The 13,524-nt window shown below is 60.6% G+C and overlaps 3 protein-coding genes across 3 annotated transcripts in view; 1 reads left to right on the forward strand and 2 right to left on the reverse strand.

The window, feature by feature from the left end:
* Positions 1-6,585, reverse strand: part of VOLCADRAFT_86409 (uncharacterized protein) — a gene marked incomplete at both ends in the record, with an annotated part of 8,128 nt that extends 1,543 nt beyond the window's left edge. Inside the window, 8 exons of the mRNA XM_002946240.1 lie at positions 38-2,807; positions 3,249-3,737; positions 4,366-4,695; positions 5,380-5,525; positions 5,642-5,794; positions 5,864-6,038; positions 6,203-6,294; positions 6,417-6,585. Coding sequence (XP_002946286.1) covers positions 38-2,807; positions 3,249-3,737; positions 4,366-4,695; positions 5,380-5,525; positions 5,642-5,794; positions 5,864-6,038; positions 6,203-6,294; positions 6,417-6,585 — 4,324 coding nt within the window. The remainder of the gene's footprint in view (positions 1-37; positions 2,808-3,248; positions 3,738-4,365; positions 4,696-5,379; positions 5,526-5,641; positions 5,795-5,863; positions 6,039-6,202; positions 6,295-6,416) is intronic.
* Positions 6,586-6,811: 226 nt separating this feature from the next.
* Positions 6,812-7,887, forward strand: VOLCADRAFT_102883 (uncharacterized protein). Its single transcript, XM_002945885.1, has 3 exons — positions 6,812-7,049; positions 7,129-7,235; positions 7,569-7,887. Exons 1-3 carry the CDS (start codon positions 6,970-6,972, stop codon positions 7,805-7,807), a joined length of 426 nt encoding a protein of 141 aa, XP_002945931.1. The 5' UTR covers positions 6,812-6,969; the 3' UTR covers positions 7,808-7,887.
* A 1,690-nt stretch (positions 7,888-9,577) lies between these two features.
* VOLCADRAFT_86411 (uncharacterized protein) lies at positions 9,578-13,002 on the reverse strand (the record flags this gene model as incomplete). Its single annotated transcript, XM_002946241.1, has 2 exons — positions 9,578-12,662; positions 12,920-13,002. The coding sequence occupies 2 exons, from the start codon at positions 13,000-13,002 to the stop codon at positions 9,578-9,580; spliced, it is 3,168 nt and encodes a 1,055-aa protein (XP_002946287.1).
* Positions 13,003-13,524: the final 522 nt, after the last annotated feature.

The raw sequence follows: 13,524 nt of genomic DNA on the forward strand, positions 1-13,524 counted from the left end.
GGGCTGATGGGCGCTGTTGGCAGTTGATCGCCCCCACATGATGTTATGTGAGGCAGCGGCAGGTAACCTGCCGTAACCGAGCCGTAACTGGCGCCAACCATGAGTGGCGGCGGCGGCGCTCCAGGTGGAGGTACGGCAGTGGCGGCGGTGTCCCGCGGCGGCAGGTGAATGGTGACGGCGATTGCGGCATCACCTGGGGCGCCGCCGCCGCTGAGTCGCCGCTGAGGATCCGTCGGCCCCTCCGCGTCGGTCTCGTCACCCACGCGGATGTCCAGCAGGATCTGTTCGCACGCTCCGAAACCCGCGGGCGCGGTGCTGACGGAAGCATCCGTGACGGAGCCGCCGCCGCCAAGCGGCGGCGGCGGCGGCGGCGGCGGCGGCGGCGGTACTGTCCCCGACGTCGGGGCTTGCGCAACGCCATACGCCGACGTGGACAGCCACGCCGCAGCGGAAGCTGCGCCCGTTCCGTACTCGATATCCAAGGCCGTACCGGCATCCGACGACCAGCCGTCCATGCGCCGTTCCGGGTACGGCAGCTCCTCGGTTTCGTCCCGTTGCCAGGCGTCGTGGCCGGATGAACGACGGGATCCGGCGCGACCGCCGCCGCCGCCACCGTTGTTGCGCGGGCTGGCAATCGGGTGGATGGTATGCTGGCCATCGTGGTGGTGATGGTGATGATGATGGTGGTGCGAATGGTGATGATGGTGCTGGTTGTAGCTGTGGTTGTAGTTGGGCTGTCGGAAGGTGCTGTGGCTGAGCTGACCACCCGCCGCCGCCGCCGCCGTGGTGGCGGCGTTCCCTCGAGCGCCCTGCAGCACCACCTGCTGAGGGGCGTTGTGCTGGTGGTTACGGTGGTAGTTACCTGGGACATGGTCGGCCTTGTGCGTCTGGAATTGGTGGCTGTGGTGGCTGTGGTGGTTCTGGGTCGGCCTGTTCTTGTTGAGCAGGAGGTGCGACACGGTAATGAAGGCCCCTCTTTGCGCTGGCTGCGGCAGCCAAGGCGGGTACGACAGCTCCCAATCAGCATCGTAGCTGCTGCAGCTGTACCCCGCGTTACCCGTTGCGGACGCCCCCGTGCCGCGGCCGCCGCCGTACCGCTGGCTGTCGTCAAGGGCATCGCCGCCACTGTTTAACATCAATTGGCTGTACGACACGCGCCGCCGCGCCGCAGGCGCTCCGGAACCATCTGTTTGCGCAGATGCGCCACCTGCAGGGGCCGCCGCCGCCCCCGTCGCCGCCGCTGCTGCAGCGGCCGCCGCCGCGGGCAGCCCGCCGCTGCTGACACGCGAAGCCGAGCACGGTGCCGCGACGTTTCCGCCGACTGGCGGCCCTGGAAAACGCACCAACTTCACTTTTTTCGACGGGCGCGTGTCTGTGCCACCGCCGCCGCCGGCGCTTGAGGCACTTTTGGACGCATCGCTTCCCGGCTGTTGTGTTCCCCCCGTGCCGGCACCGCCGTTTCCGCTGCCAGCACCCGCAGTAGCAGCAACTGCTGCTGCCTCTGCTGCGCTGGCTTGCCGTTTCTGCTGCAGTAGCCTGGACCGCATCAGCGCTGCAGCAGCGGGACCAGTGGCGGAAATCTGGGGAAGCCCTCCGGCCGCCTTCGCCGCCTCCGCCTGGTGCTGCTGCTGCTGTGCCTTCCCTTGATGCACCACTGCCGCCGCCGCCGTACCGGTATGCAGCAACGGCGGCGGCGGCGGCGAGCTTTTACGTCCCGTACCGCCCGCCGACCCCGACGCCGGCGACTGGCCTAGCGCCTGAACTGCCGCCGGCGCTGGCGGCGACGTAGCGGAGCGCAGTCGCCGCTTCAACTGCTGCTCACCGCCGGCACCCTCCGCCAAGTCGTCATCGGGCCCTCCTGGGCTGGCGGCGCGGCGCTCCTTGGCCTCCGCCAGCAGCAGCCGCGCCTCACGCTTAATGCCGCCAAGGCCGCCGTCGCGCTTGCGGTCTGCCGACACGGCCACCAGCAGCAGCCGTGGGGCACACACCGTCCAGCAGGTAACCCGAACCTCACCGCGCAGCCAGGGCGCTAAGCTGCGGGAAAGGTCTATGGTTGCCGCCGCGTTGGAGATAGCGGCGGCGGCGGCGGCGGCGGGAGGGCTATTGGGGGCAGCGGCGGTTGGCGGTGGCGAGACTGGTACCGGGGAGGGGCACAACGCGGCTTGGTCTTCGGCCCGAGCTGGCGCGCCAGGAGTGCCTTGCACTGCCGCTGGATTTGCTGCCACCGCCGCAGCCGCCGCTGCCGAGGGCGCCTCCGTCATCGGCGCTGCATTATCCGCATCGGCACCAGCAGGTGCGCACGCAGCAGGCACCGTCTCCGCCACCCCCTGCTTCTCCTGCTGCTGCTCCTGTTGTTGCTGCCCCAGCGGCTGCGTTGGCGCCTGCCGGCCACCCTCGTGCGGCCGGGCCCCGGGGTGAGGACCGTCAGATGGCGACATCTCGCGCGTCGCAGCCGCCGCCGCCGCCGCCGGCATCCCGTCAACTTCCTTCACGAAAGCCGCCGCCGCCGCCGCCGCAGCAGCAGCAACAGTAATTTCGGCTGCTGGCGCCGGCGTAGGGATCTCTGCAGCGTCGCCCATTGACATGAGCGCCGCCGACTGACCCGACTGCCGCTGCTGTCCATGCCGCTGCTGCTCAGGGCGCTTTGCAATCGAGCTCAACGCTACCGGGCGCTGCGGCGTGGAGCCGCCGTCGCCGCTGCCGCCACCTAACTCTTGCTGAGTTCCAGGCCGTGGGCTGCTGCTGCTACTACTACTCCTCCTCGTCCGCAGCAGCAGCTGCTCCCCGACGGACAGGTAAGGTAGCAACTGCGTCGAAGCGGGGTCAGCGTGCGGTGCGGTTAGGGAGCGAGCAGCGCCAAGAGGGGAAGCATATGTGCGGGAAAGCGGGTAGTGCACTGCCAATGTCCAAGGTCGAAAATCTCCCAGCGCCAGGGGCCAAGAGCAAGGGCAACGGAGCCCGTAGCAGTTCCTTCCCCGGTGGAACCAAGGGCCAAGCAGCCACCAGAACCAATACAAGGCCCCCAGTGGGATACGTCGTCCTCCACACGGGCGCTACTGCCCCGCGAGCCCAATCCGACACCCTGCCCAGATTACCGCCCCATGCATCACTACTACTGCACTCCTGGCTACCCGCTACCTTCCAAAGGCCGGATGTAATCCACCAGTTACCGCGCAAGGCAGTCCATCGCCCGTGGTCCGCACAGGCACACACGCCCATCGCCACGCCCTTAGAGCGCCCGAGCTCACCTTCCCGTTCACCCGCAGCGCCACATCCACCTCCAGAATGGTCTCCTCCTCCGCTGAATCAGCCACCGCAGCGCCGCCTCCCTGCAGGGAAACTACCGCCGCCGGCTGCAGCCCGCCATCCGCACCGCCTGCCGCTGCAGGGCTGCCAGCTCGCTCTGCCGCTGCGGCGGCGTCCTGCGCATCAGCCGCTTTCCCGCCATTATCACCATCACCATCATCACCATCGGCAGTGCCCGTGGGCTTCACCTCTACGCCAGCGGCGCCCGTATCAGTTCCCGTAGTCCTTGCCTCATCAGGAGAAGGCGAACCGCCGCCACCGCCAGCGCCGCTGCCAGCTGCGGCCCGCCTAGCACGGGGCGACGGGCACGTTGCCGTGCCTCCTGGTGCTGCTGTTTCGGTCACCGCAGCTGGCCCTGTAAGGCTCTTCAGCAGCATCTCCACCACACGCGCAGGTACCGGCACTGCTGCGGCGTCGCTGATTGTAAACGTCTGGCGCGCGAGGGGGTAGGGGAGGGGGCGACGAAGAGAGAGAAAAAACCTTTCCGGAGAGGAAGGAGAAGCGCGACGCGGACAGACGTCCGCGGACATCTCAACGGCCGTCACAGCGGCGCAACGCGGCGAGCATAAGGAACGTAACGCCTCGGCAAAGCAACAAGTGCCGAAGCCGAAGCAGGAGGTTCAACGCGTCATACAGCAAACAGCGAGAGAGGCCCCCCTCACTGCCTTCACCGTCCCAAAACCCGTTTCTGATGATACGGTTTGAGGCATTGAAGAGAGAAAAGGAAGAGGGGCTACAGAGGTGCTGCCCGGGGCGGGTGACTGTGGGCGCGTAAGCAGCCAGGGAGGCGGGCGACCCCTTTGAGGCGTTTGCATGCAACTCCGCGTGACCCGCCCCTCAGGCGCAGGTGCGGATGGCCCATGCCCGCATGCTTGCGTGAGCCTCAGATGGCTCCCCCACGTCTGGACCTGCGTCCCCCCAACGTGCTCTTCCCCCAGATGCAGGAGGGCACACGTGTCACACGGTGCATGCCGCTGTGACGGCTTCATGAAGACACCACAGGAGCTCTTTCGCAACAGTCGCAGGTTGTGCTCTGAAACCAAGTTATTTAGAACCCACCTCCTGCACTACCACAGGCTGCGTCGTGGCCACCAGACCAGAGGCTGCATGGCGAGGGGGCCCCCGGGGTGAAAGCGGCCCAGAGCTTGCACTGTCAGCGTCCTTTAAGTCTCCGCCAGCGCCGGCGCTGCTACCAAAACAAGCGACATCGCCTGCCTGCTGCTGCTGTCGGGTGATAACGGCACCGGGCTTGCTGCCGTCGTCCGGATTCGCGGCGGTCAGGCCAGTCGCCGGACGCACCAGGGCATCCACACCACGCAGACGCTGCTGCAGCGCGAATGAGTGCAGCCGCTGCAACGCGAGCTGGTCGTCCGGGTTAACCTCGGACAGCTGAGCCAAATCAAGAAAGCGGAATAGAACGCGGCAGGCAACCGCGAGACCAACACGGGCACGCACATCATAAAAGAAAGGAAAGGAGTCACATGCGAATGGAACCCTGTGCGACGTCCCTATTCGGCAGTCGCCCATGTTGCCATAACAGGCACCACCGGTATGTGGTGGGGAACAGACGGAAGCGAGACGGTATCACCAATTTGCTTGAGTGATGTCTCTGTGGTGAAGGCTGGGGTCCCACCCGCTTCAACGGCGCACTCGATAACAACCGAGGACCCGCGAGTGCATTGCAGCGCTGTTGGGGCTTTGGCACGGCACATTTACCCGTGAAGTCAAGCTATATTTATGAAAAGAAGGGAGGGGATGGCGGACCTGTGCAGATCTGTGCTTTCTGAGCCTTGCCAGAACAACGCGCACAACCCAACCCGAGAATCCAACCTCCGCCAACGGTTGTACACAAGAGGTCAGAGGAAGGACCACCTATAACAACAGACGCGTTAAAACAGATGACTACGGCAACCAACTGCTTCACTAGCCCTGGTTGCGGCCCTGAAGCACAATTTTATTGCAGTTCAGCATATCGTGTTAGGTAGCGTATCGCCGATGTCGTTTGCGCCCAATGGCCCTTACGCAGATGCGGATTTCCGCTGCAAGTCTGCAACCTGCTAAGGGGTGCCCTACCTCCTCGCCCCGTGCCAGGCGCCTGGCGAACCGGATGGTGGCATCGCTGCTGGAGAGTTCGGCGCTCTTGCGTGTAGCAGCAACTTGCGGCATGTATCGCGCCCATTCCAACATTACGCCACCGATGGACTTTGGTCGGCCGTCGTCTGCAGACGTTAGTATGTCGACATGAGTACCAATACGGACGGAAAGAACGCCACAGTTCAAGAAGAGTAAATAATATATCATTATCGGTGGCAATTGCGTGTGCTGAGCGACTTACCAGTGGCCGTTCCACCCGCCCGATGTTGGGACTTGGTCGCGTGAGCGGCCGCTTTGGCGTCGGGAGGCGTTGTGGCGGACGGAGCGCCTATTTTTGAGGCTTCTAGCTGAGCCGTGCTCGCCTTGTTCCGCTCAGTTGTCCGTCCTGCCGCGCCTGCACAAAACATGGACGGTTAGCCGTTTGGCAAGCGACAGGTATTCTAACCATTAACTGAGCACGCACCTGAGCTGCATTGCTGCCTTCCAGTGGATCCTGATCCACCCACCCACGCCTTGGCTAGATTGCTGAAATTGGTCTTCTTCGTTGCGAAATCGACCGGCTGATGGTCGGTGGAAGGCTGCAAGCCAGCCCGACGTGCAAGAAGCTCCTCTGCTTCTTCGACACCAAGCTTCCAATACTGCAAATTAGATGCGTACGATGCAAATTCGACAGCCTGAGGACTCTGACGAAACCACACCTCTAGCAGAACGGCTTATAAGCGCATATATATCAGTATGTAACAATCACATGCTTTACGCGATATGAAGTCCGACCATAGGAACAAAAAGCCAAGGCAAGTACCTTGCTCGCGTAATTGGTACTTGAATGGCGCTCCTTATGCTCTGAAAAATCCACAACGCTCTCCCAGGGTAAAAATGCATATTTGTTATCTCCTGCGTGATATAACGCGTAATGGCAGGATAAGCACGCAGACCATCGCACCCACAAAGGCATATGGGCCCGCAATCCATCCCATTCCCTAACCTTTAGCCGTGAATGCATTGTTGGACCTCACCTAAAAACATGACGAGTAGCTTGGCAGCGTTGGACTTCATCGCGGCCATTTTGCGGACCTCCGGTGGCCCCTTGCTTGGGTGCATCACCTGCCCAGGCCACCATGGCAGTGACTTAACCTTACCCCATACCACCCAGCCCACCAATTGCGCTGGATACGGCGCTTCCATGTTGGACATAAGCTGTTCCGTGCGCTTCTGCCTCTAGTGTGCGTAACGAAAAGCAGATTGTGCCTCAATCTTTGCCATGGTCATCGCCTGGGGTAGCTGCACTGGTGACTGGGGCCAGGAGCAGTCTTCTGCTTTCTTCCGACCTAACGTACGGCAATTCTTTCCTATGACGGTTTGTTCAGCTTTTTGCCCTCATCGAAATCATTTCAGTTCCTGTATGCATGTGTTGGTTAACTATCGCAAAACATTTAACTTTGTAAAATCTTTTCCTGGCTTGAGGGTATTTGTCTCGCCTCTGATATAGATCCTTACCCTGACGCCCCTTTCAGAACTCGTTTTCACAAAAAAGGCAATTATTAGTAAAATCTTTTGCCGCTAGACGCCATGTCAAAGTACGGTGTCTGGATGCTGGAGAGATTGGTTGTTAAGTATTGCGATATCGGGGGCAGCTCAAGGGGTATGAGGTGCGTTTAATGCCAAGCGTCTGCTTCCAGACGGCATCTTGCGTCGGTGGACCCCGGACTATGGTTCATGTTTGCACAGGCTCTTCTTGAGTGAGTCAATGCCGGCATTCCAGCAACAAAACCCGCAGCTGGAAGTAGAAGAGGTGCTTCGGCGGTACCGCCACCCCATGCTCGTCGGCCTTTATCGTGAGTGTGTAGAATACACTTTCCGGACGGCATGCCGGGTACGGCATACATAAGAAGCAAACCATTTCGATTAAGCTCGTTTGCCCCTTGCAACATTTAAGAGTAATCATTTCAACGGACTTTAAAACCACGCTGCCATCACGATTCTTTGATTCTGAGCTTGCCGTGTCAAACCCCTGCTGGAGGGTTGCGTATTGACACTGCATCGTATTGACACCGCTATCGGGCCTTCGTTCCTACGGTTAGGGTGCGGTGTGCACCAACAACCCTTTCGAACTCATGGCAAAAACAAAAGCCATTCACTTGATCTTGGTATTGTGGATGGGTGTGCAGGCAACGGGCGGTCGAAGCCCATTTGCGTCAAGAACAAGGCACCTAGGGAGATCATGGAGCACATAATGTGGCTCCGAAACTCGCACGGGCGCGGAATGGAGTACCACGTAGTGCGCAACCGGCATCTGTCGCGGAACTCGAGCGTCCAGGGCCAGTGGACTGTTAATACATTCGCCGAGGAGTTGGAGACCGAAAACCAGCGGCGGCTTGCGCGCACAGCGATGCAAACGCAGTTCTAATGTGCCGTGTTGGAATGAGGACTTGTGGAGGGTAGACGCTTGCGTAGTTCAGTGTATAGAATGGACGGAAAGTGGAACAGAAATTAAACCCGGAGTTACAGGTCATCTTCACAACCTACCGGTTACAATAAGAATCGGGGGTATGGCTTGTCCGGCTGGTCAATGGTACTGGTGTTCTCAGATTTTGCCGTGTTGATTCTTGTGCGGCCTGTTTTGTAGCCATGAGCATGGAAAATGTAGGGTGGTTCTGCAAACGCTGTGATGCAGCAGACGCACGTCGGTATGCGCGCTTGGATGCAGCGCACGCTACACCTGCAGCACAGGATCCTACAGGTGGATGTTCGCAGGATTATGCTGGTGTATCTATGGTCTCTTGCATGGCAGGTAACTAGTCGAGACTAGTGTGTGTGTGGTGGTTGCAGTTACAGGTTGTTGCAGAGACTAGTGCACTGAAGTTTGGGCCTCTTGCGGTGAACTCACGCTGCGGCTGCGCTGCCTGGGATGTGACGTCCTTCGAATCGTGAGGAAACTTGCGCCTAACAGATGCATTCCTGATCTCCCCCCTGCTGTCGACGACAGGACATCAACGGTGGAGAATTGGCTTATCGTAAAAGATACGGAACCCATTCCGGAACCTATTGCTGGCAATCAGCTAGCAGTCTATATGGCGTCGACTACTACATGTCCTAGCTGTGGTTGCAAGAGTAAATGTAGAATGTTTGCAGCGCGCGGACAGTTTTTAACATGCACAGGCCGAGGTGTCGTGTGTCTGGGGAACAACATATGTTTTTCCAATCATCTGCTGCCACATGAAGATTCGCTTATGGATCTTGGAAATTTAGGTGAGGTTCGGCCGGGTCCGCTATCGATTGCCTAATCCGCCCACATGCCTGTTAGTTGCGATAGCAGGGAACTGGAGCAATGCATGTGCGTGCGATTGGGAACTCTGGCGTGACGCGCGCTGTGACCGGACCGGCTGACAGAGCTTGAATGCTTGTGATTGTGTAGAGGATACAGGGTTGCATCCTGTCTGTAACCTCTCGCAGTCGACCACCATCGCCGCCGCTAACCATGACGCCAGTCCAGGTTATACAGTCAGCCGTAGCATTCCGCAACTCGTGGAGGTCATTGCATAGCTTGCATGGGACCTGCATGAACACTGTCGACGACTCACGTTTCACATCACGCAAAACGCCGAACTCGTTGCTGTCACGGAGCTATATATAAAGCTTCTCCGAAGTAAAGTAAGTAGCTTCCTTTACTGCTGAACAAGCACCAGGCAGTACTGCTTCTATTAAAGGCCGTCTGCGAACAATAGCCGGCCTCGCAGCCAAACGCCTCTGTAGCTGCATCCTTCGCAGCGGTTCACAGCAACCCATTTCACGCCAGGCACGTTCACTGCACGTGAGTGGGTTGCATTTCTGCGAAATCCTTGCGCTGAAACCTATTGAAACTCTGCGATGCTTTACCTGGCCATTCCTTCTCTCACTGCCTTAGACCTGGTTTGGGACTCTCCATACCCCTGCTTGCAAAATTCCTATCGCCGCTCTCGCCTCCGAATCCATGAGCTGTCTGCTTTTAATTCTTGGGGAAACTTGGCCAATTATACAGCCATATGGGGCCGGTCCGCAAAACCAATTTGCCGTACGTAAAATTTATGAAAACTGTACTGTCGCCGCGGCCTCTATGCTAGTACGGCTATGGCGAGGCGTTCGAACGCATGCCGGCACCGGGCTCGATTATCAGCTATGACCATATCGTATGCTTTACTTAATCTATCTCGAGCTCATCCGGCAAGTCGTAGTCAACCATTTCCTCCTCGTAGACCTCGCCATCATGTGCTACGTCCGCATTATCCTGTGCTTCGGTGTCCTCGACAGCGCCACCAGGACTGCCGCCGGGAAACCCCCCATCAGAAGGCTGCGCACCGCCACCGCCGGCTCCATTGCCGTTACTGGCGCCGCTGCCACCGCCACCAGCATTGTTGTCCACAGCGCATTTTCCACTCCGCGCGCCGTTGTTACGACTCCCCTCCCCAAGCATTCGGTTCCCTTGTGCAGCCGTTGGCGTTGGCACGGTTGCCTCAGGAGCCGGCAACACAGCCATCGGCGCTGGCGCCGCTGCCGCCTCAGGCCCCGCCGCCGTTGCCGCCGGGGGTGCCTGGACATCGGCCGAATGGGCTGCGGCCATGGCCACAGTAGGCGGCCGCTCGCTCTCACTCTTTGTTCGCTCGCGCTCCGGAGTACATGGCCTCAGACGCGGGTCCCGACTTTGTGTCGGAGCCCGATCCGGCCCTGCGCCTGCACCGACTCCTTCATGCTCTGCAGGGGCTCTTGAATTACCTTCCTGGGCCCGACGTGAACCCTCCATGGTACGACTGCCCTCACGCCGCATCTCATTGGACCGGCTGTCGTCTCGGCGTGGCGCCTCCAGCCTGTCGTACCGCCGTACGTTCTCACGAGTGCTGCCCGCGGAGGCCACACGTTCTCGCTCCCTCGCCAAGTCTCGTTCCCTCTCTCGCTCCCTCTCTCGCTCCCTGTCTCGCTCCCTCTCTCGCTCCCTGTCTCGCTCCCTCTCTCGCTCCCTGTCTCGCTCCCTGTCTCGCTCCCTCTCTCGCTCCCTGTCTCGCTCCCTCTCTCGCTCCCTATCGCGGTCCCGGTCGTAGTCACGGGGGCGATCCGGCGGCCGCTCGCGGCCCCGCTCCCTATCTCGCGTGCTAGGGCTAGCGGGTGGCTCGCGCCGTCTGAAGTCACCTTCTCGTGCATCTGAGAGTTGCTGACCCGACCTGCTTGGTTCCGGAGGACCGCCATAACGCCGATCGTGCTGATCCCGCTCTGCAAGCTGCGGTAAAGGAGGTGGCGGTGGCAATGGCTGCGAAGACCAGGGCGCTGGAGCTGAAGCACGGCTGCCAGACGCATAGTAGTCGGATTGGGACTGCGGTAGGCCCGGCGGCGGTGGCCTCGCCTGATCGTAAGGCTCCTGAGCCGCAGGCGGCCCGCCAGGTGGTGGCGGTGCTCCATAGCCCGAAGCAGCAGCGTACCCATAGCCCGGCCACTCACGCGACGAAGGAGCAACGTTACTGGGACATAAATGCCTAGGAGCAGCACCGTATGACGCCTCCTGCATTGGCGGAATAGGGCGGGGCTCAGGCCTGCAGTCTCGCGCGGGGCTGTAGCTTGTCTGGCCGTGGCTGTAAGTGCCGCGGCGATCACGGCTGCGGTCGCGGCTGCGTCCCCTGCTGCGGCTGCGTCCCCTGCTGCGGCTGCGGCTCCGGCGGCGGCTATCCCAAGAGTCACGCCACTCGCGGCTGCGGCTCCGGCTGCGCCCTGGTCGGTCATCCGCGCGTCGAGCCCGGCTTCGGCTGTCGCTGCGGCGATAGTAGCCATCCCGCCGGTCCCGGCTCTGCTCCCGCCCGCGGCCATCCCTGCTCGGTTCCCGCTCACGAACCCGCACGCCACAAACGGGACTCTGGCCGCGCTCATGATTTCGGTACGGCGTCCCTTGATGCTTGTAGCCATACGGAGCCGTCTGCTCTGAGGCCCGGTCGCCAGTGCCATCACCGCTGCCTATTAGGCTGTGCGGCTGCGGCCCACCCTCGTGAGCTATGTGCAATCCATCAGAGCGCTGTTGCGCATGCAGGTCGCGCTGGCCAGGGTAGGACTGTCCAGCTGGATGGGGCGGCTGCGGATGGTGTGGGACGGGGCCTGATGGCTGAAGGGGCACCGTGTTAGTGTGAAGTTGTGCGCGGTGGCGCGCGGGGGTGAAACTGTCTTGGTGCACAGAAGGCGCCGGCTCTGCATGAAGTGTGTACTGGGTTCCGGCTCCGTGATGGGGGTGCGGGATATCCGGATGCTGAGGGTGCTGGTGATGCTGCTTTTTATGCGCCGGGTGCTTTTCTTGCTGCGATGGTTGATTCTGCTCTCCAGGTTGCCTGGGGAAAGAGCTGAAGCCAGCCGGACCGGCTGCTGCTGCGGCGGCGGCAGCTCTTGAAGCATCAGGTTTGGCAGTCAGCTCCGCATAAACCTGGGTTAGCTCCCGCACCAGGTTCTCGGCCCTGGCCACCTGCGCCTCCTTCTCCTCCGCGACAGCAACGAGACGAGCCTTCGTCTGCCGTAGCTCCGCTATCGTGGCAGCCTCCGCCCGTCGCCGTGCGTTGGCCGCTGCCGGGTCTTGACTGCTTCTGCCTGGGCGGAACTGGTCCGGCAGCGGCAGCGGCTGCTTATTGCGCTGCGCGTCGCGAATTTTCATCGCCAGGCGGCTTCGAAAGTTCACTTGCTTACGCTGCACCACGGATGGCTGGTTCTGTGTAAACTGCAGTCGCGCTTGGGCGCCGTACAATTTCCCATCGCCGACGGTATCAACCGCCACCTCGCTATCGTCGCACTCCTCGCCATCGCCCCCATCGTCCTGCCAGCCGTACCCGTCATCATTGTCGTCATCAGCAGGCGCTTCCCCATCATAATCATCACCGCCGCCATAATCCTGCTGATCATATCCCTGGTCGTCATACTCGTATGCCTCCTGGCCCAGCCCGTATGAATGGTGAATGGGCGCATGGGCGCTCGTGCTGCGGCCGCGGCCAGGAGCCCGGCCCCGGCCCCGGCCCCGCCCTCGGGTTGAGGAGCTGCTCACCAAGATATACGTGCTTCGCGTAGCCGCGCCGCCGCTGGTGGTGACTGTACCTCTCCCAGTGATGCCGCCGCGGCCTGTGCTGCTCCATGTCCCTCGGCCCGTTCCGCTGATTCCAAGGCGGCCGCCGCGGGCCACGTTGCCCCTGCCACCGCTTTGGGGTCGGGTCTGCGGGTTTGCCGGCTGCGGCTGACGTTCGCCTGCCTCCCCCCCCGCCGATGGCTTTCTGCGGGGTGCAGTTTAAGCAGGCACAAAGTGTGGAGGTGCAGTTTAAGCAGCTCACAACGATGCATCTCATTCCGTCGGCGCAAAAAACGCGCAGCAGGTAATCCGCGCAAGTTACTTGTCATACTTTCGGAAGCATGGTTGCCCGATCGGCACCTTTTACCTTTTTGCAAGATCCTCCAGGGAAAGGGTTAGCTTCTTTTCCAGTGGGATATCGTCTGCCGGTAGATCTTGCTGGGCAGACCGCTTTCGTTGCACCTGCCAGGTCTGCAGATTTTGCTGCTGATTTTGTTGAAAGATTTGTGACTGATGGTGAACTTTTTGGACTTGCTTAGGCTCATGTTTCGATTGAGGTGGAGCGGGGATGGGCTGTCGAGTTGAGATAACCCTCCCAGCAGATACGTTAGGAAGACCTCTGCCAGATGATGCAGGAAGGCCTCGTCCGCCTTGTGCCTGACCCCGGCCCCGACCTGATGCCGAAGGTTTCCGGATTAAATCTTCAAGGGATTTCGATAATTTCTCTTCTATTGAGCCCCCCATAGTGCAAATACTTGAGAGCGTCTAAAGCAGCTGATCACACAAAGTGTACTTGGGTAAAACTAAGACACATTCTCTGTCCAGCCTGCGGTCCACACGAAGGGGTCTTCCTTCTCGCTGCTGTAAAACACGTCATCGGGATTTGGGAGTCATTAGGAAATGTGGTCAGATGGTTAAAATTCGCATTTCGACCTTTGGGTACGGCACTGCACGGTGCGGGAAAAGCTGCGTAAGTGTTTTCAGAGTGCATCTCTGAACTGTTGTGACTTTAGTTAAGCCGACAGAGGAACTGCAGTTTCTTATAAGTTCCGACCCGGTGACTTGGT

The sequence above is a fragment of the Volvox carteri genome (assembly GCF_000143455.1).
Source record: "Volvox carteri f. nagariensis unplaced genomic scaffold VOLCAscaffold_1, whole genome shotgun sequence".
NCBI classification, from domain to species: Eukaryota; Viridiplantae; Chlorophyta; class Chlorophyceae; order Chlamydomonadales; family Volvocaceae; genus Volvox; species Volvox carteri.

What these genes read in the sequence shown, in the direction of transcription:
- VOLCADRAFT_102883 (XM_002945885.1), top strand. Translation starts at nt 6,970, where the DNA reads ATGTCAAAGTACGGTGTCTGGATGCTGGAGAGATTGGTTGTTAAGTAT. An exon ending in GGCAGCTCAAGGGGTATGAG is followed by an intron (nt 7,050 to 7,128) that starts GTGCGTTTAATG and finishes ATGTTTGCACAG; the next exon opens with GCTCTTCTTGAGTGAGTCAA. An exon ending in CATGCTCGTCGGCCTTTATC is followed by an intron (nt 7,236 to 7,568) that starts GTGAGTGTGTAG and finishes ATGGGTGTGCAG; the next exon opens with GCAACGGGCGGTCGAAGCCC.